This window comes from Thamnophis sirtalis, unplaced genomic scaffold (assembly GCF_051295495.1).
Source record: "Thamnophis sirtalis isolate CommonGarterSnake01/CBP01778 unplaced genomic scaffold, rThaSir2_p1.2 scaffold_3, whole genome shotgun sequence".
NCBI classification, from domain to species: domain Eukaryota; kingdom Metazoa; phylum Chordata; class Lepidosauria; order Squamata; family Natricidae; genus Thamnophis; species Thamnophis sirtalis.
This window is the reverse complement of record NW_028261383.1, coordinates 81,111,473-81,139,427: the sequence shown is the minus strand read 5'-3', so window position 1 is coordinate 81,139,427 and position 27,955 is coordinate 81,111,473. Positions and strand designations below refer to the sequence as shown.

Genomic DNA, 27,955 nt, shown 5'->3' with positions numbered 1-27,955 from the left:
AAAAGCTCCTAATGAAGTAGAATAATACCTCAGGGTTGAAATGAGGGGTCCTTGGTACTATCTGAGCTTGGTTATTTTCTTGCAGACATTTGATTACCCAAATCAAGGTAAACCTAGCGCTAAAAGGAAGCTTCCACCGCTGAAATCATACACCTTCAAAGCATCTGTGCATCTTTTATACAGATGTAGCTGGGATCCCCACAACATGGCATTCTTGCCAATTTTCTGCTGATAGAAGAGTGCCTGGGACACATAAATAATATGCACGGTCCCATTGGGGACATACTCAGTCTTTTTTATTTGGCTCCTAGCCGCCTGTTACGATTCGGTGTTTATCCCCATGGTGCAATCTCCATCCTGCTGAGTAAACCTAACACAAAGACCTTTGCTTTCAGATATATCGACCAGGAACTGTTTGTTCTGTCCAAAGCACTTCTCTATTTCATCCGTCCCCGGACGCCACCATGACAGCTCAATTGCTGCTTCTCCTGCTATTTGTGATTTATAACCCTGGGGAGCTATTCTTGGTGAGATTCCAGAACATCAAATTTCATATTTCTTTCATTCCATTAGTATTTACACCCAACTCTCAGCCTTCACATATAAGGTATTTGTCTATATGGGGAGGTATAATGGAGGCAAAATGGAAAAGGAGTGAGGCATGGTCTAGAATCACGCAAGAATGTGATGCAGAGCTGTTTCCTACCCCTGTTTCCTACCCCAGAATATTTCAGATCTATTACTGAGACTTGCGATGTGCTCTCAAGTCTAGTGACTCAAGCACAAGATTGGGATTTGTGAGTCTCGGGAGGCTTTTTTCTGTGTATTGTTTTGTGACACGAGATATGCTTCATTGTTATTCGATTGTCTTGTGGGAGAAAAATATCCCTTATTGAAAACAATTGGTTTCCTCACCACTCAAGTAATCTATTGTCCTCAATGGTGTTTCTGGACCATCCTTATATATGTTTATTAGTGTTAGGGATCCTGTTTAAAAATGTGTGGAAGCTGTGTGGATTTGTTGTCACCAGATATCACCAGATTGTCACCAGATATCACCAGGAACAGCTAACAGCACATTCCTATTCCCCTCCTCATGGAAACACCATTTTCTTGAGAGATGGAAGATTTTTAAACATTTGCATTTATATTTTGGATTCCAGAGGTCAAGTAGCACTGCTCTTAATTGTTCCCATGGGATTTTTCATTTTGACTTTTAAAATGGTAACTTCTCCAAAATAAAACCACCCACACGCATACTAAATTCCAAATAAGAATTGGAAAACTTTCACAAGGCTATTTCCTCCTGCACAATGCTTTACTCTTTTGTGAGCTTTTTAAGAGCCATAATAAGTATGGGTGTTTTAAGAGACATAATACCGTAGGTATGTGTTTTTTTCCCTTCAGCAAAAGTGATTTCGTTGTGCAATTTGAAAAGGGGCAGAAAAAGGACTCCTGCCGCAAAAACGGCTATCAAGATTCACATGTGTTATATATGGGATGGAATTAGAGAAGCAGACTGCTCAGTTCAATGCACATTAGGGGTGAAATCCAGCAGGTTCTGATAGGTTCTGGAGGACCAGTAGCAGAGATTTTGAGTAGTTTGGAGAACCGGCAAATGCCACCTTTGGTGGGCCCCAGAGTGGGGAGGGAATGAGATTTTGCAGTATCCTTCCCCTGCCATGCCCACCAAGTCACGCCCACAGAACTGGTAGTAAAAAAAATGTGAATTTCACCACTGATACCCATATTTATGCATATATATATATGAGTGGTAGGTGGTGGTTCTGTTTCAGTGGTGATTCTGTTTCTTCTCTCCGTAAGTGTTGGCCTTGTGAGGTAGACAGCAAGCATACCCAGAAGTACTAGTTTTGCCTTTGTGGTAAGGTTATAGTAATAGAATCTTGGAAGTCTGGAAGTACATCTCTTCCCCCCTCGCCTTTATACTCTAAGAAATTAGGGAGTGTCTCTTCTGAGAATCTTGCGTGTTCCCATTCTTTTTGCAGACTCAGCAGAAGGAATGGGATCCTGCAACTCCCAAGGTCATTCCTTCATACCATTATATTGATGAAAGAAATGTCCTTCTGGGTTCGGCTCCAAGTGGGGAAAAAGACACTGGAGACATGGAGGCTGCTTGGAAAGATGGTTTTAATGGTGGACAGGACCACATGGCTTGAGTCCTGAACAGAAAAGGTGATCACATGCTTCAATGTTGGTGGAAAAGAAGAGAAGGGAAGGCAAGGAAGGAAGAGAAGCTGAGTCCCTGGTTTTATGCCCTCTCTGGCCTTTGATCTTGAGCTTGTATTCTGATTGGTTGTCAGACTCCCATGGGGCCATGCAGGGACAATTCTCTAGGCTGCGTTTTGAATCCAGGTTTGTTTGAGTTCTCAGATGCCATGTGGTCAGTTGAGTAAAGGGCCGATATTATCATGCCTTAATCCCATCCCCCTGGAGCTGCAGTGGAGAACTCTTTATTATGTAAAGGGACTAGCTTGGCCTTCTTAATGGCCCATTGACAAAGTAGGGATGGGAGGGGAACTACAGGCAGCTATTCTGTTTTTTAAAACTTGTTTTCACATCCAGAGAAATATTCTGCCTTTTCAATATTTCCTAGGATATTTCATTTTTCTGGGAGAGGGCTGGGTGATAACTTCCTACAATATTAAGCCATGAGTTATTTTGCTGTGGTCCTGTCTGCTTCTTTCCAGCTCTCTTCAGCTGGAGAAAGAAAAGAGGTTTTGTGTAGCGAGAATGGGAAATGTGTAGTTTCTGGCAATGACATTATCTGCTGGATTCCACTTCCCTGCTACATAGCAGCTTTCTCTAACCGACAGGGATGGAAATTGTACATGTCTGTATTACGGAAGGCAGCTGTAAAAACAGCTTACAGAGACAGCTGTTACAGCCTCCCTTGTATTCACTTACTACATTAAAATTTAAAGACAGTTGTAATATTTTGTAAGTGGACAATATTTATTTATTTTTAAAAAATTATATAACCGCTCATTTTAAAATCATAATAAAATGATAAACAACTATAAAACTAAGCATGTTAAAAACTCTGAAAACCTGGTGCCAACTTATGTAATCTCTTATGCCAGCGCTTCAGGGAAAAGTCAAATCTTCAAAGTTTTATGGAAGGCTAGGAGGGTGGAGGTTTGCTGAATTTCTGGAAGAAGGGTCTTCCATAGGACAGGGGCTGCCATCGAAAGGCTTCCTAGCTTCCATCAGATATTTAGTGGAAGGGACTAGAAGCATGGCCACTCTATCTGACCAGTCAGGAATTATAGATGTCCTTAGGGATAGGTGATCCCACAGATAACCTGACTGGACTAACCTGAACTTTAAAGGTGATGACCAGCACCTTGAATTGTATCCAGTAAGTCAGTGCAGTCCAAACAACAATAGCAATAGCAATAGCAATAGCAGTAGACTTATATAGCAGTAGACTTATATACCGCTTCATAGGCCTTTCAGGCCTCTCTAAGCGGTTTACAGAGAGTCAGCATATTGCCCCCAACAATCTGGGTCCTCATTTTACCCACCTTGGAAGGATGGAAGGCTGAGTCAACCCTGAGCCGGTGAGATTTGAACCGCTGACCTGCTGATCTAGCAGTAGCCTGCAGTGCTGCATTTAACCACTGCGCCACCTTGTCACATGTATAAAACTAGCGTTTTCCATTGCCTTGTGCACTGCTGCATTCTGAACCAGTTGCAGTTTCTAGATGGTTGCTTGCTTGTCTTAAAATAAAATACAAATGAATTGTAAAATACAGGATGTTCTCACTTACTGACTGCAATTGGGACCTGCAGCTCCATTGCTAAATGACATGGTCATTAAGTGAAACCTCACATGATCATTTATTTTTAATTTTTATTTATTTATTTATTTATTTCATCAAGCATGAATTAGATAACAGATATATGTATAAACATGGTTATGAATACATGAAATGGATACAAACACAAGAGAATATTAGGACAGGGACGGTAGGCACTCTGGTGGGCTTATGCATGCCCCTTAAATGCTCAATGTAGTACATTTGTAAGTACATTTATATTTTACTCTCTCTATGGTTACTTCAAAGTTTTCTTTTTTCCATATTCTACCTTTCTAATCAACAAATCCATAAATCATCAGTTCATTTTTTAATTTTTTCAACAAAAAGTCCATTAGGGATTTCCAGTCACTAATAAATGGAGTAATTGATATTTCCCTAAGCAAATGAATTAATTTTCTGCTAATTCCATCATCTTCACCAACCATTCCTCCATTTGAGGAAGATTTCAGAATCTTTCGATTTTTGCACATACAGTGCTCTCTTAGCAATGATCATATATAAAAATAATCTTCCTTGGCTTTTTTCAAGTTGGCTGACCATTAATCTCAACAAAAATGTTCTGCTTCCAGTTAAGTTGTATTCTTTGGAATGCTTTGTATCACTGTATGTATCTGAACTCAAAATTTGTATTTTTTTTACAAGTTCATCAAGCATGATAAAATGTCCCCTTATGACATCTACATTTCCAATATAAATGATTGGTTTTCCCATTGACTTTGCTTGTTGGAAGTCGTCTGGGAAGGTCACAAATTATGACTGTGTGGTGTTATGACTGTCATAAATTTGTGCTGGTTGTAAAACACCCTAATTGTGATTATGTAACCATGGGGACACTGCAATAATTGTAAATTCAAAGACCAATTGTAAGTGTAGTTTTTAGTACTGCCATAATTTTCAACAGTTGCTGAACATGGTAGTTGATAAATGAGGGTTATCTGAAGGTTAGAAGAATAAAAACATAAGATAATGTGGAACGTTTAATAAAAAGCCAATAACTTGTAGAAAGGAATAGGAGAGAAAATGTGTAAATACTTTATACTGCTTTTCTTACAAATAAAGTGGAAAGCTTTTCAAGATAGTTCTTACTGAAACTACATGTTAGGTATTAGTTCTAACTACAGTGGTTTCCACCAAGGTCCTCTGTTCCGGCGGGAACAGAGGTTTAATCCTATTGGTCAAAGGGTCTGACAGCTCCCTATAAAAGGGCTGCTGTCAGACTCAACCTTCGCTGGATTGTTCTCACTTGTTGTACTTAATAAAGAGCTGTTGTTACCGTTAAGCCTGTGTGTGTCTATCCATTACCCAATCTAACACTGGCAACGAAGGTGGGATTGGAAGGCAACTAGGCGAACCGGAAAGGGCGTAGCAATCCAGCAAGTACATCCAGCCCGGAGCTCAGCGTGGCTTCCAGCAGCCATTTTTGAGCAGCAAATTCAAATCGCTCTTTGTACACAAAATGGCTATGCATGCCCCACTGACTCCGTTTGACCCAGTCACCAAGCATTGGGAATCGTACATGCTATGATTTGACTGCTTCCTTGAGGCAAACAACCTCATGGGCCTTTCTGAAGGCCACAAGAAGAACATGTTCCTTGGATACTGTGGCCGGGAAGTGTTCGACATGGTGAAAAACCTCTCTGAGCCGACACCGCTTCAATCAGTCGCCTGGTTCGTGCTGCAGCAGATGCTAAAGACCCACTATGCACCCAAGCCATCCAAGCACATTCGTCGAGTTTAACATCAGAAACCAGAAAGAGGGCGAGTTGATTAATGAGTATGTTGCGGTGCTTCACAAGGCCGCAGCGTACTGCGAATTCCGAGACGTGGACGAGCTGATTCTGGACAGCATAATTTGCGGCGTGCAGGACATTACCCTGCAGAGTAGGTTACTCGCTAAATCTAACCTCACTCTGCAGATCGCCTTGGACAAGGCCAGAGTGTCCGAATCAGCCGCCAAATCTACTGAGACTCTGCAGCGCCAAGCATCACACAAGACGCGCCAAAGAGTACATGCGTACATCGTGAGGCTACAGAGCCCGAGAGCTCAGAAGGTGAGGAAGATGACAGCTGCCGCATACACACCAGCCGCACCCAGCAGGCACGCAAATTCAAATCACATCTCCCGCAATGCTCTAGCTGCGGAGGAGACCATGCCAGATCAGCTTGCCGTTTCCGTGACACAACCTGCCAGTGCTGCAAGCGAAAGGGCCACATTGCCAAGGTGTGCTGGAGCGAATTCCCTGCCACTACCTGGCAGCTTAGAAGAGCACCATGCCGCCAACAGAGGCCCAATTCAGGGGCCTGGCAGAAGCCACCATGACATGCAGAGGGCGACAATAGAGTCACCTACCATATGTCCATCGGCCAAGTCCATACCAGGTGGCCAAAAAAGCTGAAGGTCACAGTCCTCATGGAGATCAACACTGGGTCATCACTGACCATCATGCCGTGGTCTACCCTAAAGCAGGCTATCCCTAGCTTACAGAAGCAGCATCTACGCACCCCGATATCCGCCTACATGATTACCAGGGAGACTGGGTCCCCATCATGGGCCAAGGCACCTTCCAGGTGAAATTAAAGCAGTTCAGTGGGAAACTCCCAGTGACAGTAGTCAGCGGCAACCTGCAGAGCCTCCTAGAGCTAGATTGGTTCCAAGCCCTGGGCCTAGAAGTGATCAGTATCAACGCCTTCAAAGACGACGGTGCTGAGGCCATCTTTAAGGAGTTCGAGGATATCTTTGGCACTGGTCTGGATAAGTATGTTGGGACTCCAATTTCCTTTAGTTTGGACCCCAGCATAGCCCCAATTAGGCTAAAACCCAGGAGAGTACCTTTTGCTCTCCGCCCCAAAATTGACAGGGAAATTGACAAGCTTGTGAACAAGGGAATCCTAGAACCGGTTGATCATGCACACTGGGAGACCCCTATAGTGACACCTGTCAAATCTGATGGGTCTGTCTGCATCTGCGTGGACTACAATCGCACAATAAATAAAGCACTACAACAAAGCGCCTACCCTGTACCCATTGTACAGCACCTACTTCATTCACTAGGCTCAGGAAAAATCTTCGCAAAATTGGACATTGCGCAGGGATACCAACAATTGCCTGTAGATCAGGGGTGGGTTTCAAAAATTGTTCAAACCTACTCTGTGGGTGTGGCCTCCTTTGTGGGAGTGGCTTGCTGCCCATGTGACCAGATGGGAGTGGCTTGCCGCCCATGTGACTGGATATGAAGATGCCGATGACACTTGTCACACACAGCACTGGCATGCATAAAAATATGAGGCAAACTTGTTTTTTAAAAGGCATATTTGGTTTGCATTAAAACAACTTCAACACACGCAATGTTCTGATTGCACCACAAACGCAGTAGTCATCCTTACCTTTCACAGAGGCACTGGATTTTATAAATATGAGCATGATAGCCGCCCGGAGTCCTACGGGATTGGGCGGCATATAAATTTATTAAAAGTTAAAGTTAAAGATGATAGTGTAGAATAATCATATCCAAGGACCAGTGGTGGGTTTCAAAAAAATTTGGAACCTCTTCTGTAGGTGTGGCCTGCTTTCCAGGTCCACTGGTGGAACCTCTTCTAACTGGTTTGGTAGATTTGACGAACCGGTTCAACCGAATAGGTGCGAACTGGTAGGAACCCACCTCTGTTGTAGATGGTGCTACGGTGGAGGCCCAAACCATTGTGACGCACAGGGGTGCATTCAAATGTCACTGCCTGCAATTAGGTGTTAGTATCGCCCCAGGACTATTCCAAAGCGTCATGGAATGGCTTTTGCAGGGGATTCCAGGAGTCGTCCCCTATTTTGACGACATCTTGGTATCGGCTGCAAATGAGGCACAACTTTTAAAATGTGTACAAACACTTTTGGCTCGAATTAGAAAAAAAGAGAAATGCCAAATTAACGTGCCAAGGGTTGAATTCCTAGGGTACCTAATCGATGGTTCTGGGATTCACCTGACTACACAAAAAGTTAAAGCTATTCAGGACACCCCCACACCTCACAATCAAACCGAGCTGCAGGCGTTCCTAAGGCTCCTTAATTTCTACAGCATCTTTCTCAAACAGAAAGCCACCATTACACTGTCTCCTGGCTAAGAACGTGAAGTAGTCCTGGGGCAGAGCTGAGGCTGTCACATTTTCTATGGTAAAAAGACTCCTGTCAGCGGACTCCTTTCTAGTTCAATACAGCCAGACCCTGCCATTGGTGTTGACCTGCAACGCTTCCCCCTTCGGCATCGGCACTGTCCTCAGCCACCGCATGCCCAACGGAACCAAAGCCCCTATTGCATTTTACTCCAGGACCTTGTCTGCCTCAGAGCGGAACTACAGCCAGCTGGACTGTGAGGCTTTGGCTGCAGTGGCCGGAATAAAGAAGTTCCCCGAGTATCTATATGGCCGGGACTTCGAACTGGTTATGGACCACAAGCCGTTGTTGGGCTTACTGGCTGGGGACCGACCTATCCCAGTGTCACTATCACCGTGGATGACGAGGTGGACAATCTTCCTAGTTGCCTACTCCTACCACCTCATCCACCGACCAGGCTCCACTTTGGGGCACACTGATGTGTTGAGCCTCTGCCCGCTGCCTGAACTTCTCACTGATCCTATCCCCGAGATGTCAGTCCTCCTCATTGACTGCCTTGAGACTGGGCCTCTCTCGTCCAGTGAGGTTGCCCGGACTCCACCATCAAGCAAATTTTGAACTGGGTGTGGAGGGGGTGGCCCAAGGGGCCTGTTGGGGTTGATTTCAAAATGTATTTTGCCAAACGTGATGAGTTATCAGTTGTAAACAGCTGTTTACTGTGGGGAGACCGGGTCGTTGTTCCACCCAAATTGCGCATTGCAGTATTAGAGGCTTTACATGTAGGACATCCTGGAATTGTCAGGATGAAGTCTTTGGCTAGGAGTTACATGTGGTGGCCTAACATGGACAGGGAGATCAAAGAATGGCACTGGACACTGTGCCAGGGGTCCAGACCAGCTCCCCCAGAGGGACCAGCTAAGGAGTGGGAGTGACCTCAAGCACCATAATCTAGGGTGCACATTGACTTTGCTGGCCCAGTTCATGGCCAGACATTTCTCGTAGTTGTGGACTCCTACTCGAAATAGTTAGAGGTAGTCCTGATGACCTCCACAATGGCAGAAGTGGTCATCACGGTACTGCAGAGACTTTTCTCCACGCACGGCCTGCCCGATGTCTTGGTCTCAGACAATGGGCCCCAATTCACAGCCATGCAATTTGAGACCTTCCTAGCAGCACAGGGAATCAGGCATGCCCTGGTCGCGCCATTCCATCCAGCCTCCAATGGTCAGGCGGAGAGAATGGTGAGATCTGCAAAAGAGGCCCTCTCTAAGATGGGCTCGGGAGATTGGCAAACACGGGTTGACCACTATTTGCTAATTCAGTACATCACACCCAGTGCCACCACAGGGAGAAGCCCCTCCGAGCTTCTTATGGGTCGCCGGCTAAGGTCCCACTTAGACCGGCTACACCCAAATTATTCTGCCTCATCGCCCCCAGACTCCACAAGCAGGATTCAGACATTTAGCATAGGGGATTCGGTATACGCCCACAACTACGCCGGGGGAACTCTGTGGATTCCTGCCACAGTGATAGGCATCAACGGCCCTCGCTCTTACCTCTTAGAGCTCAAGGACGGTAGGAATTGGAGAAGGCATATTGACCAACTCCGTGGCCGGCTCTCCAACTCCACTCTTAGACAACCAGAGGTAATTCCTGCACAAGTTAGCCAAAGCCCTACCCAAACGGAGCAAACACTCACTCCTTCCATGGCCAGCTCAAGCCCAAGGCTACCGGGAAACTTATTTGGTTATGTTGCAGACCCGCAGTGAGCTCAGAGCGAACTGGCTCTAGAAGCTCCAGCCGCGGCCTGTGAAAGGTTCCAGGAGCTTCCACCAAGCGGAGCTGCGGAGCAAACAGGTCTGTCCGACCTGTCCAAGGAAACCCCTCCTACTGAACTGCGCAGGTCAGGCAGAGCTACCCAAAAGCCCGCCTACCTGAGTGACTACGTTACAAGTAGGATTTTTCCATCCAAGAGGGGAGGGGTGTTAGATATTAGTTCTAACTACAGAGGTTTCCACCAAGGTCCTCTGTTCCGGCGGGAACAGAGGTTTAATCCTATTGGTCGAAGGGTCTGACAGCTCCCTATAAAAGGGCTGCTGTCAGACTCAACCTTCGCTGGATTGTTCTCACTTGTTGTACTTAATAAAGAGCTGTGGTTACCGTTAAGCCTGTGTGTGCCTATCCATTACCCAATCTAACACTACGGATGATCTCTTTGTTCCTTTCCTAGTTCAGAGTAAGCTTCTTAGCATCATTCAAGGTATTTTTGTTATCCTGGAAAGAATGGGAAGTTGTTTTGCAGAGAATGTAAATCAAGTTTTATAAGGTTGCTGTGACACGGCCATGTTCTTTTTTGGCAGGGTGTAATTGGTAAGCCCCACAAGGCGAAACATGAAGGTGAGTATGGCTATCCTAGTCTATAATGTTGGACATGACTGGAGAGGGAGGGAGGAAGGAAGAGAGGGAGAAGGGGGAAGAGAGAGAGAGAGAGAGAGAGGGAGGGAGGGAGGGAGGGAGGGAGGGAGGGAGGGAGGGAGGGAGGGAGAGAGAGAGAGAGAGAGAGAGAGAGAGAGAGAGAGAGAGAGAGAGAGAGAGAGAGAGAGAGAGAGAGAGAGAGAGAGAGAGAGAGAGAGAGAGAGAGAGAGAGAGAGAGAGAGAGAGAGAGAGAGAGAGAGAGAGAGATTCTTGTACCAGTCAAAGAAAGGGAGCAATCCTACCAAGTTCAAGCTTGGAGCTTCTGACTCCCTTCAGCTCAGCCTAAAAGTGGAAGTTTCCCCCAAAATGTTTTCTTGAGGGCTGCACTACATCTTTCACTGTTGGATCACTACAACACCATGAGCAACACCAAGAAATTGGATCTTGCCTCCATCATCTCCCCATTAGAGTTGCTTGGAAATCAGGACAGCTAAAGCAAGAGTTGTGGCTAGGCCACATTTAATAGGAATAGAAGAAGGGGGCAAAGGGGGGGGGAGCAGGAAGCAGCCAATGTGCTGATGTACGGGTAGCAGCCCAAAGTATCAGGAATAAGGCTAGGTTGCTTCTACTATCTCCCCACCACATTAGCACTTACGAAATGCAATAATTTTTCACCAGGGAAAAATGTAAGGGAGCGGAAGCCTCATTACAGGATTGTTGCCTGTGTTTTTGAAAGAACTGACTGTTTATGGTTTCCTGCAGGCGGAGACCAAGTAGGGGCATTTTTGAAAATGGGAAAAGAAGGATCACTATTTATAGATAAAGGAGGGATGGGTGGGGGGATATAAAAAGGTAAAAGTTTGCTGCTGGGAGAAGAATAACCTGCTTGTATTTTCTCTGTGTCATTTATATTATTCATCTATAGGGCAACCTTTTAACCCAAGAAATAGACCCATCTCCCTTTGCTTTGCAGTGACATCATCCAGTGAGGAATCCTGTCATTTCCCTTTCCGCTACCAACGCAAAATGCACTACTACTGTCTCCCTAGCGACCTTCTTAAATCTCAGCGCTGGTAAGTATTGATTGGCCAGAAAAGTATTGAATGCTCACAGGAATAATGAGAGCTTGTGAGCATGCAGGGAGCAGAGAAAAGGACACTCGGAGGTTTGATTGACCTTGAAGGGGGGGTGGGGAGAAGTCACAATGTGCAAATTGTGGCATTGGCCCATTTTCCCTGCACACCTTGCATAAGACGAGACTCTTCCCTATCAGGTGCGCCACCACAGAAAACTATGACCGAGACCAACAATGGAAGTTTTGTCAGGAGGAGGAAAGGCCAACAGGTGACTCAATTGTGTTTATTTATTTTTTTAAGCCTGCGTATTATGGCCCAAACAAAGGATTTTCCCCCAAGGGCAGCATTCCCTGTGAATGTATCTTACATGAAACCATATTTCTGATATGGTTGCATTGTCAAATTTTACGCCCGTGCTTTTACACAGTCAAATATCAGCTGTACCTATCCGAGGATGATGGTCTATAGTCATCTCTTTTCAGGGTACTGTGATCCTAACCCCTGCCAGAATGGGGGTGTCTGCGAAGCTAGGAAAGCTGGATTCCACTGCACCTGCACAGCTGGTTTCCACGGGAGACGCTGTGAGACAGGTATGATGCTGGAGCTGTAGCCCTGTCTCTCCTTCCTGTCAGGTGTGGAGGTATTTGCACAATCAAGGTCAATGTAAGAATAGATCATGCTTTTCCTTGCTGGAGTCTACAGGAACCGATGGCCTTTCAAATCCATTGACTGATAACCATAACTCCCTCTTAGAAGGAGCTCCTGGATTTCATAGTGTCATATTTTTCTTTCCTGACAGCATAGAGCTGTGATGGGGAATGGATGGCATGTGTGCCAGGTAGTACGCAGAGCCATATCTGAAGGCACACGAGGCATTGCCCTGTGTCAGCTCCAGTGTGCATGTGCGCACTGGCCAGCTGATTTTTCTGGAGGGTGGGGGGAGGCCATTTTTTGCCCTCCCCAGGCTTCAGGAAAGCCTCCAGAGCCTGTGGATGTTGAAAAATGGGCCCAATGGGCCTACCAAAAGTTCAAACCTCCAGTAGGCCCATTGGACTGTTTTTCACCATCCCCAGGCTTTAGGAGGCTTTACTGAAGCCTTGGGAGGGCAGAAAACATGCCAAGGGCCTATCAGAAGTCTGGAGGCTTCAATGAGGCCTGTGCACATGCGCCGGGGGAGGGCATTGCATTATGGGTGTGGCATGCGCTATCGCTCGCGCACCCTTTTGTCACCCGAGCAGAAAAATATTCGCCATCCCTGGCATAGAGGGTCCAAAAGAAAAGAGAAAGGACTTTATGATATAGTAAAGGTTTTTTTTTTTAAGAAGCCAGGTTTTAAAGTCTTCCATATTCTAATGAGGCTATAGGCTTCCTTTGAATTGTAGGGTGGGAAGCAGGGGTGGGTTTCAACCGGTTCGCGGCGGTCCCTGCAAACCGGTTGGTCGCCGAACCCGGAAGTAAGTAACTTCCAGGAACGGCGAAGGGCGCGCCCGCCCGCCCGCGGTCCTTACCCGGTTTTGACGAGTTCTGCGCTTCCATGCATGCGTAGGACGCATACAGCGCCTGCGCGATCGTCCAGGAGCAGCTGGAGCGTCACGCAGACGCTAGTATGCATGCGTGCACCGCGCGGGTGCACGAGGACACCGCCGGCCCCGTTCCAACTGAACCGGTTGGAACGGGGCGAGAAACCCACCCCTGGTGGGAAGGGATGGGGGGGGGGGGTTTGTAAAACTCTCTGATGATCAGGCAGTATTGCTGAAGATTAGTATGAGTTGAGTCCAGTCTCACCCCGCGGCTTAATTTCACAGAAGGCTGTTTTGGGTCACAAAGAGGGTTGCATGTTGGCAAGAAGGAAACATGGCTGCAGTATTTTCCCTCTACTGGACTGAAGGAGTGCCGCTGTAACAGGAAGAAGATTCTCTGCAAGACAGTGCATGGAAAAGGTCAGATGTGGCAGGTGCAAGCTATAAACCAATTATGTTGAAATAAAGGGCAGAAATCTCTCCATTGCATGTCGCTCAAAGTATAAGCTTCACAGAAAGATTCAAATTACTTTTCCCCCTGAAATTCAAATAGTAGGCTATACCAAATATAATAGTTTTAATAGTAGTTGGTAGCATCTGATTTGACTGATCTCAAAAAGTTAAGTAGGATTAGGCCTAGTTATTTGAGTGGAAGACCAGTAAGCATCCCTATGGCTATTGGCTAGATGGGGAAGTTGAAAAAAGATCAAATTTCAAACTAAAATTAGTCCCAGAAACCAAGCTTGATTTGAGGAAGTTTTAGCTTTTTCATGTATCAAGTCTGAAGGCACCATTACACTGACCACTAAAAGGCACCCTGTGGCTAATTTTGTCTCGTGGCGCGACAAAACCGCGCTCGACTAAGCAGCGCCTGATTAAACCGCGTCACTGACGTCATCAACAGGGCGACAACAGCGAGCGTGGAGAAAGAAGGGCACTTTAAATAGCGCTTTGAAAGCAAGCCGATTCAACTTAAGGTAAGGGTTAGGTTTAGGGTTAGGTTTAGGGTTAGGGTTAGGTTTAGGGTTAGGTTAAGGGTTAGGCTTAGGGTTAGGTTTAGGGTTAGGTTAAGGGTTAGGTTTAGGGTTAGGTTTAGGGTTAGGCTAAGGGTTAGGTTTAGGGTTAGGTTTAGGATTAGGTTTAGGGGGGTTAGGTTTAGGTTTAGGGATTAATTTTAGGTTTAGCGTTTACAGTGTGCTTCTGTCTCCGCGCTGTTGTCGCCCTGTTGATGACGTCAGCTACGCGGTTTCGTCAAGCGCGGTTTAGTCGAACGCGGTTTTGTGGTGGAACCATTTTGTCTACTTTTGGAACTCATCAAACGTAAGTAGCCAGAAGTTATTCTACCTATATCTGATGAGGCCCAAATGGATGAAACTGGTCACATAAGATATACTCTATATCCTTACAAGAAGTCATGTAAAACCTCATACATGAGGACATGACATAATATAACATTTGAATCAGTCTGCTGTGAGTGCTTAAGAGAAGGTGGACTGTATATATCAGTGTTTCTCAAGGTGGACTTCAACTCTCCTTATTAATTAGCCAGCAATTCTAGAAGTTAAAGATTGAGATGTACTGGTATATACTATTGAGATTGAGATGTACTGGTATATACTATTATAATAGAAATCATTGCTCTATCGTGTGTATGTATCTTTCAAAAAAAACCAGAGGTTACTGGATTTTTTTAAAAGAAAAAATATTTGGGGTTTCATTGATCTGGAGATGTTTGCATGATAATATTCTTACTCCTTTCAGTAGCCGCCATCACTTCTCGCCCTCTTCTTGAAAAAGTCTTTTTCTTTAAATTCATTAATGAGGAATTCATAGAAGCGGAGTCCTGCTGGATCTGGCTACAGTTCCTTCTAGGCCCGCATACTGTGTTACTTGGATGCATTTGAGATGCTCACCAGCCTGGATCAGGTGGACTATAGTCCCCTTCCACTTTTACATCCCAGGACCCTATTTAAGGCATTCTGCTGCCTACGACTCAGAAGGTAGTAAAGAGCCACCAATGATAGCAGCCATTTAGAAGCTGATGTTCAACAAACCTGTTGAATTCCATTGTTGACAGTAAATTCCGGAAAGCTTAACTGTGCTGTATAAAATGTTTCCTTCTGTCATCCCTGAATAACTTTGACAAGAGAGGGTGATAACCTTTCCTCTCATAATATGATTTCTGCCAAGTATGGATTTACTTAGTGTACCACTTCACTCCTTGTTCTCTTTCATTCCGAGCTAAAGAGCTGTCCTTGCTGAATCCTTCTTCAGGAGGGGACCTGCTCCAGCCTCCTAATTGTTTTGATTGCCCAATTTTGCACCTTTTCTAGTACCGTGATACAACTCTTAAGGGGTGGGGGCTGCATTCCAAGGGTGGTCTCACTATATATTTCCTTGAGGGTACAGTTTTGCTGGCAGCTGTATGTTTGAATCCCTTCGAAAATGCTCCAAGCATAGAGTCTGCACTCTTTTTACAGTAGCAGCACATGTTAAAAGTCTGCTGTAATTTGTCTATGTGCATTTGTGTGCAAGGTGTACTTAGGCCTCCAGTATTACAGTATTGCTAATTATAGATCATGTTTGCACAACATTATTGAATAAACTGATTTTCTTGGTTTATACAATGTATTGAATTGTGAGAGCCAGTTTGGTCTAGTGGTTAAGGCTCCAGGCTAGAAACTAGTAGAGCGGGTGTTCTGGTCTCACCTTCAGCACGGAAGCCAGCTAGGTGACTTTGAGCCAGTCATTTTTTTTTCCTCTCTCTCTCCCCCCTTGATGTCAGCTCAGGCAACAAGCTGGTGAGTCCATTCCTGTTGTAACTAACAGATATTTGGTTGATCCAAAGAAATAGATTCTACACGTGCCGGAAATATGCTAGGAATAAATATCCGTGACCCGTCAAAACCGCGGTCCACTAAAGCGCGCCCGATCAAAGTGCGTACGTGACGTCATCAGCAGCGCGACAAATAAAATTAAAAATAAATTAAATTAAAATTAAAATAAAATTAAAGCAAGCCGATTCACGTAAAGGTAAGGGTTAGGGTTAGGGTTAGGTTAAGGGTTAGGGTTAGGGTTAGGGTTACGTTAAGCGTTAGGGTTAGGTTTAGGCTTAGGTTAAGGGTTAGCGTTAGGTTTAGCGTTAGGTTAAGGGTTAGGTTTAGGGTTAGGTTAAGGGTTAGGCTTAGGGTTAGGTTTAGGGTTAGGTTTGGGGGGGTTAGGTTTAGATTTACACGTTAATTTTAAGTTTACCGCTCACAGCGTGCTGTTTTCGTCGCGCTGTGATGACGTCACGTACGCGCTTTTGTCGAGTGCGCTTTAGTCTACTGCGGTTTTGTGGTGGAACCTAAATATCTCTATCATCTCTATCTCTATCTCTATCTCTGTCTGTCTGTCTGTCTGTCTGTCTGTCTGTCTGTCTGTCTGTCTGTCTGTCTGTCTGTCTACCTACCTACCTACCTACCTACCTACCTACCTACCTACCTACCTACCTACCTATCTATCTATCTATCTATCTATCTATCTATCTATCTATCTATCAGATTAGACTGACCCAGAGGTGTTATTCAGCAGGTTCTGACCAGTTCTAGAGAAGCAGTAGCAGAAATTTTGAGTAGTTCAGAGAACCGGTAAAAACCACCTCTGACTGGCACCATCTTCATCTATTCTCTGCCTCCCGAGTACCAGCTGATCGGGAAGAAATGGGGATTTTTGCAGTAACCTTCCTCTGCCACGCCCACCAAGCAACACCCACAGAACCGGTAGTAAAAAAAATTGAATCCCACGACTGGACTAACCTGAAATATATACACACACGCACACACACACACATCTAAATTAGCCAAACATGCTGGGTTTGCATAACAAATTAAGCTTCAACATAAGTATGCTCCCCTAGAAGTTCTCTACCACCTCAGTTTAATTTTGTCTTTTTTTTTTCCTGGGCAGCATGAGAGAAAGCCACACCTTTAAATAATTTTGAAAGAAATTTCAAATGTCTAGGTGAGCCAAAGACATATTGGAAGTACAGAGTGTTGTCTTGCTTTATAATGCTAGTTACCCCCAGTTTTTAAAATAATATTTTATTATTTTAATATAAAATAAAAAAGTAATGAAATAAAATAAATCAAATCAGGAGTGGCAGAGGCCCTGGGAGGCCCCAAGGAAGGTGGGCTTGTTGGAGATCATCCAGGTGGTAAGTCAACACAAGCTACCAAATGTGAGCCTCCCATTGTTTGAGCTGGCATGACAGCTGCTTCTGTATCTTTCTCTTTTGGGGCCCACAGCCTGCAGAAGCAACCCCTGTCTGAATGGAGGTCAGTGCATACAGCTGGGTCAGAACTTGGTCTGCAGCTGCCCTGAAAAATTTTCTGGACCACTCTGTGACATAGGTATGTTTACAGTCTTATTTTTTCATATATCCATCTTCACAGCACTAAAGCTGCGCTAGAGAAAGGGCAAAAAAAAAGGCAGATATGTCATATGCCAGCATAAAGAAAAATAAAATAACAAAGCTGTGAAATTATGAGCCCATTGAGAAAAAATAAAATTGTTATATTTCTGTTTTTGGATTCTGTATAAAATATCCAGTCAATGCAATTATATTTTATAGTTTCCTAGGCTGATGTTATGGACAGATGGGCTCCCACTGCTGGATGTATGATAAAGTCAAAGAAACTTTGGGTTGTGGGTTTGGAGTTACAAAAGCATATTGAGTCCATTAAATGTAAAAGAAGAGGAGCAGAACTGATTAGGACTATCCATGTAATAGAAAATTTCTAAACAAGGGCCAACTTTATTCCTCTGTCCCAGCATTAACATCCATTTTCTGTAAAGCTGTTTCAAAGAACGCAAAATTGTGCCAGCACTATTAGCAGGCAGTGGAATGATTGCCTCAAATGGAGATGGTTGGCACTTGGTCATATAAAATGTTGGGAAGGAAAAAAACAGAGGCAATTGTTCTGTATTCCTGATCAGATAGTACCCATTTGCTGATTTAACTGCCAATCAGACTCTATACGTGGGCCATCACTTCAAGCCAGGGGCATTGTGGGGAGGGGGTTATTAATAAAATCAAGATCTTGGCCATCATCTTGACTTATCTGAACTCTCCTTGTGGGTACTCCTCTCTCAAGTAACAAAATATGCCCCCTATATGTGACCCAGAAGACGGAGAGCATTCTGAAATCATGGTAAGGAGTAAGATTCCTCACATTTTTCTTCAACTCGGAGGAGGGCCTTCTCTGTGGCTGCCCCGGCCCTTTGGAACGAGCTTCCCGTGGAGATTCGGACCCTCTCCACCCTTCAGGCCTTCCGGACGGCCGTGAAGACCTGGCTGTCCCAGCAAGCCTGGGGTTGAGTTCCCCTCCTTACTCGAATTTGCTGTGTCTGTTGTGCTTTTAAATTGTTCGTATTGTCTGATTGTTTTTGTCTTACTTTTTGTAATTTCCCCTCCCTTGGCTTTTGTTCAGCCGCCCTGAGTCCCTTCGGGGAATAGGGCAGCCTACAAATTGAATAAACTCCAAACTCCAACACTTTACAATCCATCTCTGATCTCTTTGTGCCCTAGATCACACTGAAATCTGCTACAGTGGGAATGGGCACCTATACCGAGGCATGGCTCAGAGTAGTTCCTCAGGGGCACCTTGCCTACCCTGGGACTCCCCGATCCTGCTTATGGAGTATTCCATCAAACTCAGGAATGCAGTAAGCCTGGGCTTAGGGGAACACGCCTTCTGCAGGTGAGATAAAGTTTTAAGGTAGGCCTTTCCCCACTGGTGAGTTGAAGGACTATCTGCTTACCTTTGAGTTGTCATTAAACAATATTGCCCCACTGCCAATCTTCTATTAGGTCTGCCCTCTAAGGGTGACCAAGCCAAACAGAGTGTACATATTTTGAGTCCATCCTTGAAAGGTGTCAGAATAAGGAGGGAAATACTTCTTCTAGACCAGGGGTCTCCAACCTTGGCCACTTTAAGGCTTGTGGACTTCACCTCCCAGAATTCCTCAGCCAGCTTGAAGTCCACAAATCTTAAAGTGGCCAGGATTGGAGACCCCTGTTCTAGAGTAAGTCAGCTAAGGATGATCTAAAGCGGTCTCATCATAGTTGAAGGGAACCTAATTGGAGCACTAGAAAAAAAGGACATTGATTGGACATGGTTTATGCGGTAGTTAGAGGTACAAAATGGGCAAAGTAGATCCATTTAATGCGAATCAAAGAAAGAGACAATATATTGTAAGCTGCCCGGGATTACCATGTGAAAAGACGATCTGATAAATCGTCTGATAAAGCTGATAGATTTGATGAAAAAAAAAATAAAAGTAAATTAAATAAATAAATGTAAGGTGTTGAAAAAGCAAAGTATCCAGGGATGCAGAAAATCCAACTGCCCCTAAGCAGTAGAACAGATTGAAGAAAATTGAAATTGTAAGAAAGGAAATGCTATATTGTAAAGGAATGTTAGTCTAACCTGAAAAATCCTAAACATTTTCTTCGGGCAGAAATCCAGATAATGACACCCAGCCATGGTGCTTCTTGCTACAAGACAGACGAATCACCTGGGAATATTGTAACATTACCCGCTGTCAACCCCAAAGTGCCGGTAAGACAAATTGTTCTCTCTGAAAGAGCTGAGTATGGCTGAACTCCAGAAGCAGAGGTGGTATTCAGCCAGTTTTGACAGGTTCTGGAGAACCGGTAGTGGACATTTTTAGTTCGGCAAATAGGCTGGCCCCGCCCCTGCTGCCTCCCAGCCTCCCAGCTGATCTTCTTTTGCTGCCCTGAACAGGAGAATGGAGCTGGGAAGCAGGTTAGTGAGGTGGGGAAGGAATGGGGATTTTGCAGTATCCTTCCCCTGCCATGCCACAAAGCCACACCCACAAAGCCATGCCATGCCCACAAAGCCACATCCACAGAACCGGCAGTAAAAAAAAAATTTGAATCTCACCACTTCCGAGAAGTGAACGAGTCAGGTGGTTTTTCACACAGGTGAACTGATAACAAAAGCGACAGGAGCGCCTCTGGAGGAGATGGCCACGAGCAGCCACGTGAATAGCAAACCCAAGTCTACCACCAGCTCAGCTCCAGTTTGTGGACAACGCTACACAAAAGTCATTTCCTCACGCAGCCGTATCGTAGGGGGTGTGGTGGCACTTCCTGGCGCCCATCCCTATCTTGCTGCTCTCTACATTGGAGAGCAATTCTGTGGAGGAAGCCTCATCGATTCCTGCTGGATCCTGACTGCTGCACATTGTCTGGAATTCAGGCAAGTCTCATGTCTTCTCCATACTATGCCTATTGTTCACCTTTTAGGGACTTTGGAATCTCAGCAGGATCTTACTGATGATCTTGGTGACTAACCAGGCCTGTACTATAATAGCAAAGATAGAATGCCACAAGTTGTCCTGATTCCAAGTTGTTTAGGAACTACCTGATTCAATAGTTAACAGGCGGCCATGAACTTATTTTAGCTTTAGTGTAACCTCTGCCCAGCTCTGCACAGCTTGGTGTCCTATTCACAACCTAACTGCCACATTCTACCTCAGCTACAAGTTCAAGGACAACCCTGGCATTTAATGTTTGACAGTTATCTAAGCTTTGCATTACTGTTGTGTAAACAAAAGTAGCTGAGTAGATGAGGCCATTAGCCTAATTCAAAAGGCCTTGAAGCATTCATTTGAGATCTCTGGCGTTACTAATCTTTTTCTTTCTTGATAGCCTGCTACATTGGGTGGAAAGATTAAAGGGAATATCTGTCCCCACTTTTAGCTTTGGCCTTGCCGATTTCCCCCTCCCTCAAAAGATGGTCTACTTCTGCTCTAGAGGGGTTTTCCATAACACAATGCCCTCAAGATGTTGGAATCATGGGGTTTCTAATTAACACATCATGCATTGTTAAAGGCTCCTTTAGATAATCTAGTTCCCACCTCAAAAAGTTCTACTGATGATACATTTTGTGCTGTAGGCCAGATGTGTCTAGAATATCAGTGGTGCTTGGGCAGATCTTCTACAACACCAGCACTGAAGGCACTGTGAAGTTCCAGGTGCAGAAGTATCAACTGCATGAAAATTATTCACAAATAACTGAGGAGCATGACATTGGTGAGGACCTCTTCTTTTAAATCCGGCACTCAAGGGTTACAAATATCTATTCCATCTATTCTCTCCAGCTTTGGAAATAAGCTTCTCTTACAGTGTCTCCCAGGCTCAGTACAGGCTATGCCTAGTTCATCATGGATTGCCCGCAGGGTGTTCATTGCGTACCACAGTTTCCGTCAAGGGCAAGCAGCTTTCAGAAGCAATTCAAACCTAGTGGATGAGTGAAGAATCGATGGAATGAGATTGACCATGGTAGCTGGGTCTGATCAGAGTGATAATCATTATGTAGAATAGCACAGCTGTATTGTTGGACCTTAAGAGACGTGGTGGTGCAGTGGCTAAGACGCTGAGCTTGTTGACCAGAAAGGTCGGCAGTTCGGCAGTTTGAATCCCTAGCGTCACATAACGGAGTGAGCTCCTGTCACTTGTCCAGCTTCTGCCAACCTAGCTGTTCGAAAGCATGCAAGTAGAAAAATAAGAACCATCTTTGGTGGGAAGGTAACAGCATTCCATGCGCCTTCGGCATTTAGTCATGCCAGTCACATGACCACGGAGATGTCTTCAGATAGCGCTGGCTCTTTGTCTTTGAAATGGAGATGAGCACTGCCCCCTAGAGTCGGGAAGCACTAGCACATATGTGCGAGGGGAACCTTTACTTTTACCTTTATTGTTGGACCCCAATCCATGCTCTAGCATGCTGTAGTAAAAATAATGCTGGGTTTTGGCAGAACTCATCACATGCTTCTTGATGAAAGAATCTTATTTTGGTCTAAGTCTCCATGCCTTCAGCCAGACTTCATTAGGAGCAATACCAGCCTTTTTTAATTCTTTCATTCAGTCTGCCTGCTTCCTAATTCGGTTTTGGCTTGTTATCCCCCAGCTCTGGTGCAACTGAAGGAAAAGTCCCCAGGACGTTGTATTGGATTTTCAAACTCCATTTCACCTATATGTCTGCCTGGTTCCTTGGAGACAGCTGACAGCAATGGATCCTGCCAAATTGTAGGATGGGGACATATGTATGAAGGTAAGGAGGCAATGCTAAACAGATAACAGATAATTATAAGCCAGACTTGAGGATGGCCTGATTGATATCAAGCGTCATCCATTCATTAACTTTGTTAGAGGAAAAGTATGTTTCCTCATTTTGTCTCCAGCCCCTTATAACCTGCTTGATGAGCCTATGTAACCCAATATTGTGCTCCCAGATGCAGAGCCAGATATAACGGTACAGATGAACACAAGGGCCATAGCCTTCTTGTACTTGCGTTTTCCAGTAATTGGCACCCAGATGCAACTTGCTTTTGATTTAATATTAGACAAGGCGTTTAGCCATTAGTTTTATGGAAGCAGAACAAGATAGGGCTTACAGAATGCAATTTACAGAATGGTTTTTCCAATCTTAAACTATACCAGTACAATGACTCATTGAAACTTGCTGGTTTTCTTCTGAGATATTTGATTACAGGTCTAGCACACAATGTCCTTAAAACAGTTTCCCCCTCTGATATTCCCTAGAAAACAAGTCCAATTTTGCTGGTTAACAAGTGTAGAAATACTAGATTGACACATCCAGAGAACACGCTGTCAAAGAAAGGTGCTTTAAAAAGCAGCAGTAATTTCCTTTACTGCCTGGTTAGTAAAAACATTCCCTGCAGAACTAAACTAAATTCTTCCTTACAGGAGCGGTGGTTTGAAGCTGTCAGCAGTCATATGTTTTTGCAATGGCCATATGGTAAATGAAGTTGGCAGGGCCAAGCTGACTTAGAGAGGATCATTCCCCCACCCCCACCCCAGTGATGGATCCTGTTACTCAACACTTTCTAGGAGAACTTCCATGCAGTTTTCATTTTTCAATCTCCTCCGAGTGTTTTCACGTGTTTTGTTTTGATTACTTTCACTCCTGGAGATTTCAGAATTCTGAGAACAGGCCGAGAATGCCAAGAGCCATCTAGCTCTCTTTCTTATCAACCAATAGGAAAAAAAGCAAAAACCATCCTTCTGTCCATGCCTCGCCTTCTCTGAATTACAGCAGTTCCTGGAGTAACAAAATTCCCCTTTGTCAGAGGTCATAGCTAGCTTTGTAGGTTGTCTGTGTGCTAAGTTTGGTTGAAACTTGGTGGGTGGGGCAATGAAGGGCAATGAAATGCCTCTGCCTGAAGGGGGTAGATCTTTGTTATGTAGAATAGACTGGCTCAGGCCTTAATGGCTCATTTACAAACAGGTATTAAGCGTGAGTCTGTTTCCTGCCTAAAAACATCTTTCTCCATGCCTCCTGCCTTTTTAATATTTCCTAGGATATTCCATTCTTCTACGAGAGGGTTGGGTGCTAACTTCCTACAGGTAAAGAAAAAGCAGGCTGGCCACCCAGATGTTCCCCTTCCTTCTTTTCTAGATAGATTTAAATTGAAAACTGTGATGATGGCATACTGCAAATTTGCACCCAGGTGTTTTCCTTAGCTGCTTTATCTATGACCAATTTTGTTGAATTTAAGTACAATGACAATAAAGATTATGCTTAGGAGTATAAGTTTCACTAAAGAGCCTCTGTACATGTGTACATGTGTGTTTGGCAGAGAATAATGGTTCATTTGAGCCCAGAAGCTGGAAGACATGGTGAGACAGGACTTTAGTGCACCCTGTTTAAAAGAAGCAAGGAATGTCAAACAGGGTCATTTTTACAGAAAGTGTGAAGGAAAAACCCGACTAGAGAATTAAGACTGAACTTGCTAAAATATTGCTTATGAAACCTACCAGAGAGCTCTGAATTCAGGCCAGGAAAGCTAGTAAGGCAAGATTTCTGGTGAACAGCAAAACAGCCTAACTCCTAAAGGTAAAGGTAAAGGTAAAAGTTCCCCTGCACATGCGTCCTAGTCATTCCTGACTCTAGGTGGCAGTGCTCATCTCCATTTCAAAGCCGAAGAGCCAGCACTGACTGAAGACGTCTCCATGGTCATGTGGCCGGCATGACTAAATGCCGAAGGGGCACAGAACGCTGTTACCTTCTCACCAAAGATGGTTCCTATTTTTCTACTTGCATTTTTTACATGCTTTCGAACTGCTATGTTGGCAAAAGCTGAGACAAGTAATGGGAGGTCATCCCGTTATGTGGCGCTAGGGATTTGAACTGCCGAACTGCCGACCTCCTGATCGACAAGCTCAGCACCTTAACCACTGAGCCACCGTTTCCCCTTTCTGCAAATAGTAAATGGAAAGATTTGGCCTTTGAGCTGCATTGCAGCCAAGCTACAAGAAAAGGGGCCGATCAAAGGGGACAACTTTGTGGATTCAGTACCAAAACTGAATAAATACTACTAATATGTGTGAGAAGTCCTAACAAAAACTGGAGCAAGGTCTCATGTGTGCCAATGTGGTTCTTTCTTTGGCTTCCTCCTTAGGAGCTGACAAATTCTCTGTATATCTGCAGGAGGCAGATGTGCCCATCATTCCCCGTGAGCAGTGCCGTTCCCCAGATGTACATGGGTCCCACATTACCCAACACATGCTATGTGCAGGATACCTGGAAGGAAGAATTGATGCATGCCAGGTAAACTGATTTGAAGTAAAGGAAGCTTGCAGAGAGGAGCCTTCTGGAAGTCTAGCCTTTGGGGTAGAACCTGTCAAGTGGGCCAGGAAGGGGGTATTTTTGTGTGAACTTCCCATAGAGTTATATATTTGGAGCTCCTTTGCATCTCAGTTCAATCTCACCCTTGCACCCAGAATCAGGGGTGGGTTCCTACCAGTTCTAACTTCTAATATAGAAGAGGTTCCACAAATCTACAGTGCCATTTAGAACCGGTTCCAGCTCCCTCCCCCCGCCTGTTCGCACATCATCAAGATGAAGAGTGAGAGGAGGAATTCTGGGAGTTGAAGTCCACAAGTCTTAAAGCTGTCAAGTTTGAACACCCCTGGGGTTTTTTTTTCTAAAGGGTTAAGGGTGCAAGGATTTTGTAACTTGACAGCTTTAAGACTTGCACACTTCAATGCCAGAGTTCCTGAGCCAACATATTGGTTGCTAAGCAGGAACGTTTTTAAGTGAGTTCCATCACATTTTACAAGTTGGCCACGCCCACCCAGTCACATGGCTGGCAAGCCACTCCCATCCAGTCACATGGCTGGCAAGCCACTCCCACAAAGCAGGCCACACCTACAGAAGAGGTTCTAAAAAATTTTGAAACCCACCACTGCCCTGAATGTACATATGTACTTATTATTTTTTTTACTTATTTATTAAATGTATATGCTGCCCATCACATGAGGTGGAGAGAATAGAATAAAATAGGTTTGAAGGGGGAAAAAGATTCCATATTGTAACCTAGATTTCAAAGACAGACTTTCTGTAGCTCTCTCTAGTGCCAAGAGGCTACCTTGCACTTCTCTCCGATGTTATTCTTCCTTTTGAAGTTCTCAGCTAAATCAACATATCAACAAAATTATACTTTGGAAGTTTGTGGCGATACCAAGAAATGCTTATCCCAAATCAGGTTTTTAAAAGCTGCTTCAGACAAAACCTACATAATACAGAAAAGTGAAAAATGGGCCTTTCTCCTGTAGTCAATTGAAATGCTATTCACCTACCTCTGAACTGGCAGAAAACTCTAGAGCAGGGGTGTCAAAATGGATTTCTTCAAGGGCTGGATCAGCATTGTAGTTCTTCTCCATGGGCTGGGTGGGTGGGGGCACGGGGGAGAGACGGGATAGACGCTTCCTGCAGCACTTTGCTGGCTAAAAGAGGCACATGGCGGGCTGTTTTGGCCGGTAGAGTGCTGCAGGATGCCGTCCAGGCCAAAAACAGGGCATGGAAGGGGGGTGCATGTGTCATCTCCCCCATGCCCTGTTTTGGCTGCCAGAGGCACTGTGGGCTGGTCCTTTGCTATTTCCAAGCTGGCCCTGCACGCCAGATTTAACCATCCCACGGGCCATGTCCGACCCGCGGGCCTTGAGTTTGACACCCCTGCTCTAAAGACATAAAATCTGCTCTCCTCACTGCTGAAATTTAACCTGAATGTCTTCTTAATGGGTAGTGCATTCTGATTATTTCACACTTTTAGGAATGCATGGTAGGATGACCTGTTGGCTTATCCCTCTAGCTTTGTGTTAATTTCCCTTTCTAAATGCCATTAACTGGTAGGAATCCTTGTCTTTACTTATCAGATGAGAAGATCTGAACGGATTGAGTTTATCATTGGTTGAATCCGGGTATCTCTCCAAGTACACCAAGCCACTGACCTGTGGGGTCATGAGTGCTTTAATGAGTGATTTCCCCCAGTAAATTGATTTGTTTGGCAATGGTTTCAGTATTATTTTGTGCTGGCTCAGACACAATGGGGACCTGTTGATACTGTATGTAACCCATGTTGTCCAATGGCTTCCCTGATGATCTCTGAAAATTTCCATCTTTGGAGGATTGTTTTTTTGTTTGTCTGTTAGACTTCACTGGTTCAGGTCTTCATGTACGCTATGATAAGGATTCTTAGTAAATCTGAAAGCTGAGCTGACAGAGATGATCCATTGAGTTTTTGCTTCTGAGTGATATAGGAAACCAGTGGTTGGAAGGATATGCATAATTCATTGTTGTGGCCGTATCATTTCATGATATAGTTTGGATGGATTGCTACTCCTCTCTATACCAGTTAGGATGTCCTGCCCCAAAAGACTTCAAGAATCAAAATGATTCTGAATGTTTTGGGGTTTTCCAATGGATATGATTAGCGTCACCCATTGTAGTACTTTTTCAGCTTAATATTACTAACCATGTTGCTTAGAATAAAGAGGTTTATTATTAAATTATATTTCCACATTTGTAACGTCTCTGTTTATGAAGAGCTTTGGACACTGTAGCAAAAAAAGATGATCTTATATTCTTGGAAGAATGTGTCTGTACTCTAAAAAGTATGAATGGTAAATATGGACCTAATATTTCATTTGCTGAAGCATATGCACCGATGTTTATGTTATCCTGTTTTATGAATTATTTCTCCCTACTTTTAGTAAACCTATCTGATTTGTCTTGTAGAAATGAAGAGGTATGGGATTATTGCATGCCTGCTGTTTTGGGATTTTGCTTCAGTGAAATCAGGCACCCTTTTATGGTTTTCTGGGGACATAAGAAAAGATCCCGCTTACGAACAAGCACTGCAGCCACTTTGTAGGGAAGACAGGGTTCAAACCAGCCCTGTTTTCAAAACAAAATTACTGCAGCCAAAATCCCCACAGCCAGGAGCCACAAAATGGTAGTTTATTCTCAGGAAGTAAAGGGCCTGGAGTAGGCTACTACTACGGCAGATGGATTGGCCACCCCGACCAATTTCATTAAGGAAAGCTGAAGAGACAATACATTTGATGCTGCCCTTTGCTGATCTATCTTTCTCCCCTTCTGCGTTTTAGGGAGATTCTGGTGGGCCCCTGGTATGTGAAGAGCGAGGCAAGGCCACCATCCGTGGCATTGTCAGCTGGAGCACAGGCTGTGCCCAAAGGAACAAACCTGGGGTTTACACCAATGTCGCTCGCTACCTCAGCTGGATTCAGAGCAACATGCATTAGGCAAGCCAGAGGGTGGAAAGCCAGTGAAATTGAAATCATGGGCCATGCAGCAGCTCTCCCCATGAGCTTGAACATCTTCTTCTCTCTTATTGTATGTGCAGTTCCCTAGGCTAGATGCTGAACATTACAGAATCGGAGGATACCAGTTGTGTGGGTTGTTTTGGGGGACAATAAACCATCCTGCACCAAATATTGAGACTCCATGTTGTAGTCTGAAAAAAATCTTTACTGAGACAATGGGAGGCCCACGGCTTCAGTTCGATGGCTCCCTCCTCTCTGCTAGGAAGGCTATAAATGCCAGGGAAAAAAAGGGGGGGGCTGCATGCACTGTCTCCTGAAGCCTCACATTTGTTCTCCATGCC

General features: G+C 44.6%; 1 protein-coding gene across 2 annotated transcripts; it reads left to right on the top strand.

Moving 5' to 3' along the window:
* The first annotated feature begins 441 nt into the window (after positions 1-441).
* Positions 442-27,783, top strand: F12 (coagulation factor XII). 2 transcript variants are annotated; one of them, XR_015695932.1, is made up of 14 exons: positions 442-527; positions 10,305-10,341; positions 11,333-11,432; positions 11,633-11,703; positions 11,918-12,025; positions 13,241-13,375; positions 17,242-17,346; positions 18,525-18,696; positions 19,457-19,557; positions 19,944-20,220; positions 20,920-21,056; positions 21,934-22,077; positions 24,478-24,597; positions 27,438-27,574. XR_015695932.1 is itself a non-coding variant. In XM_087709328.1 (14 exons), exons 1-14 carry the CDS (start codon positions 465-467, stop codon positions 27,591-27,593), a joined length of 1,755 nt encoding a protein of 584 aa, XP_087565454.1. In that variant the 5' UTR covers positions 442-464; the 3' UTR covers positions 27,594-27,783. The 2 variants fall into 2 exon arrangements, 1 of the variants encoding a protein (XP_087565454.1); XM_087709328.1 differs by having other exon boundaries at positions 24,449-24,597; positions 27,438-27,783.
* The last annotated feature ends 172 nt before the right edge of the window (positions 27,784-27,955 follow it).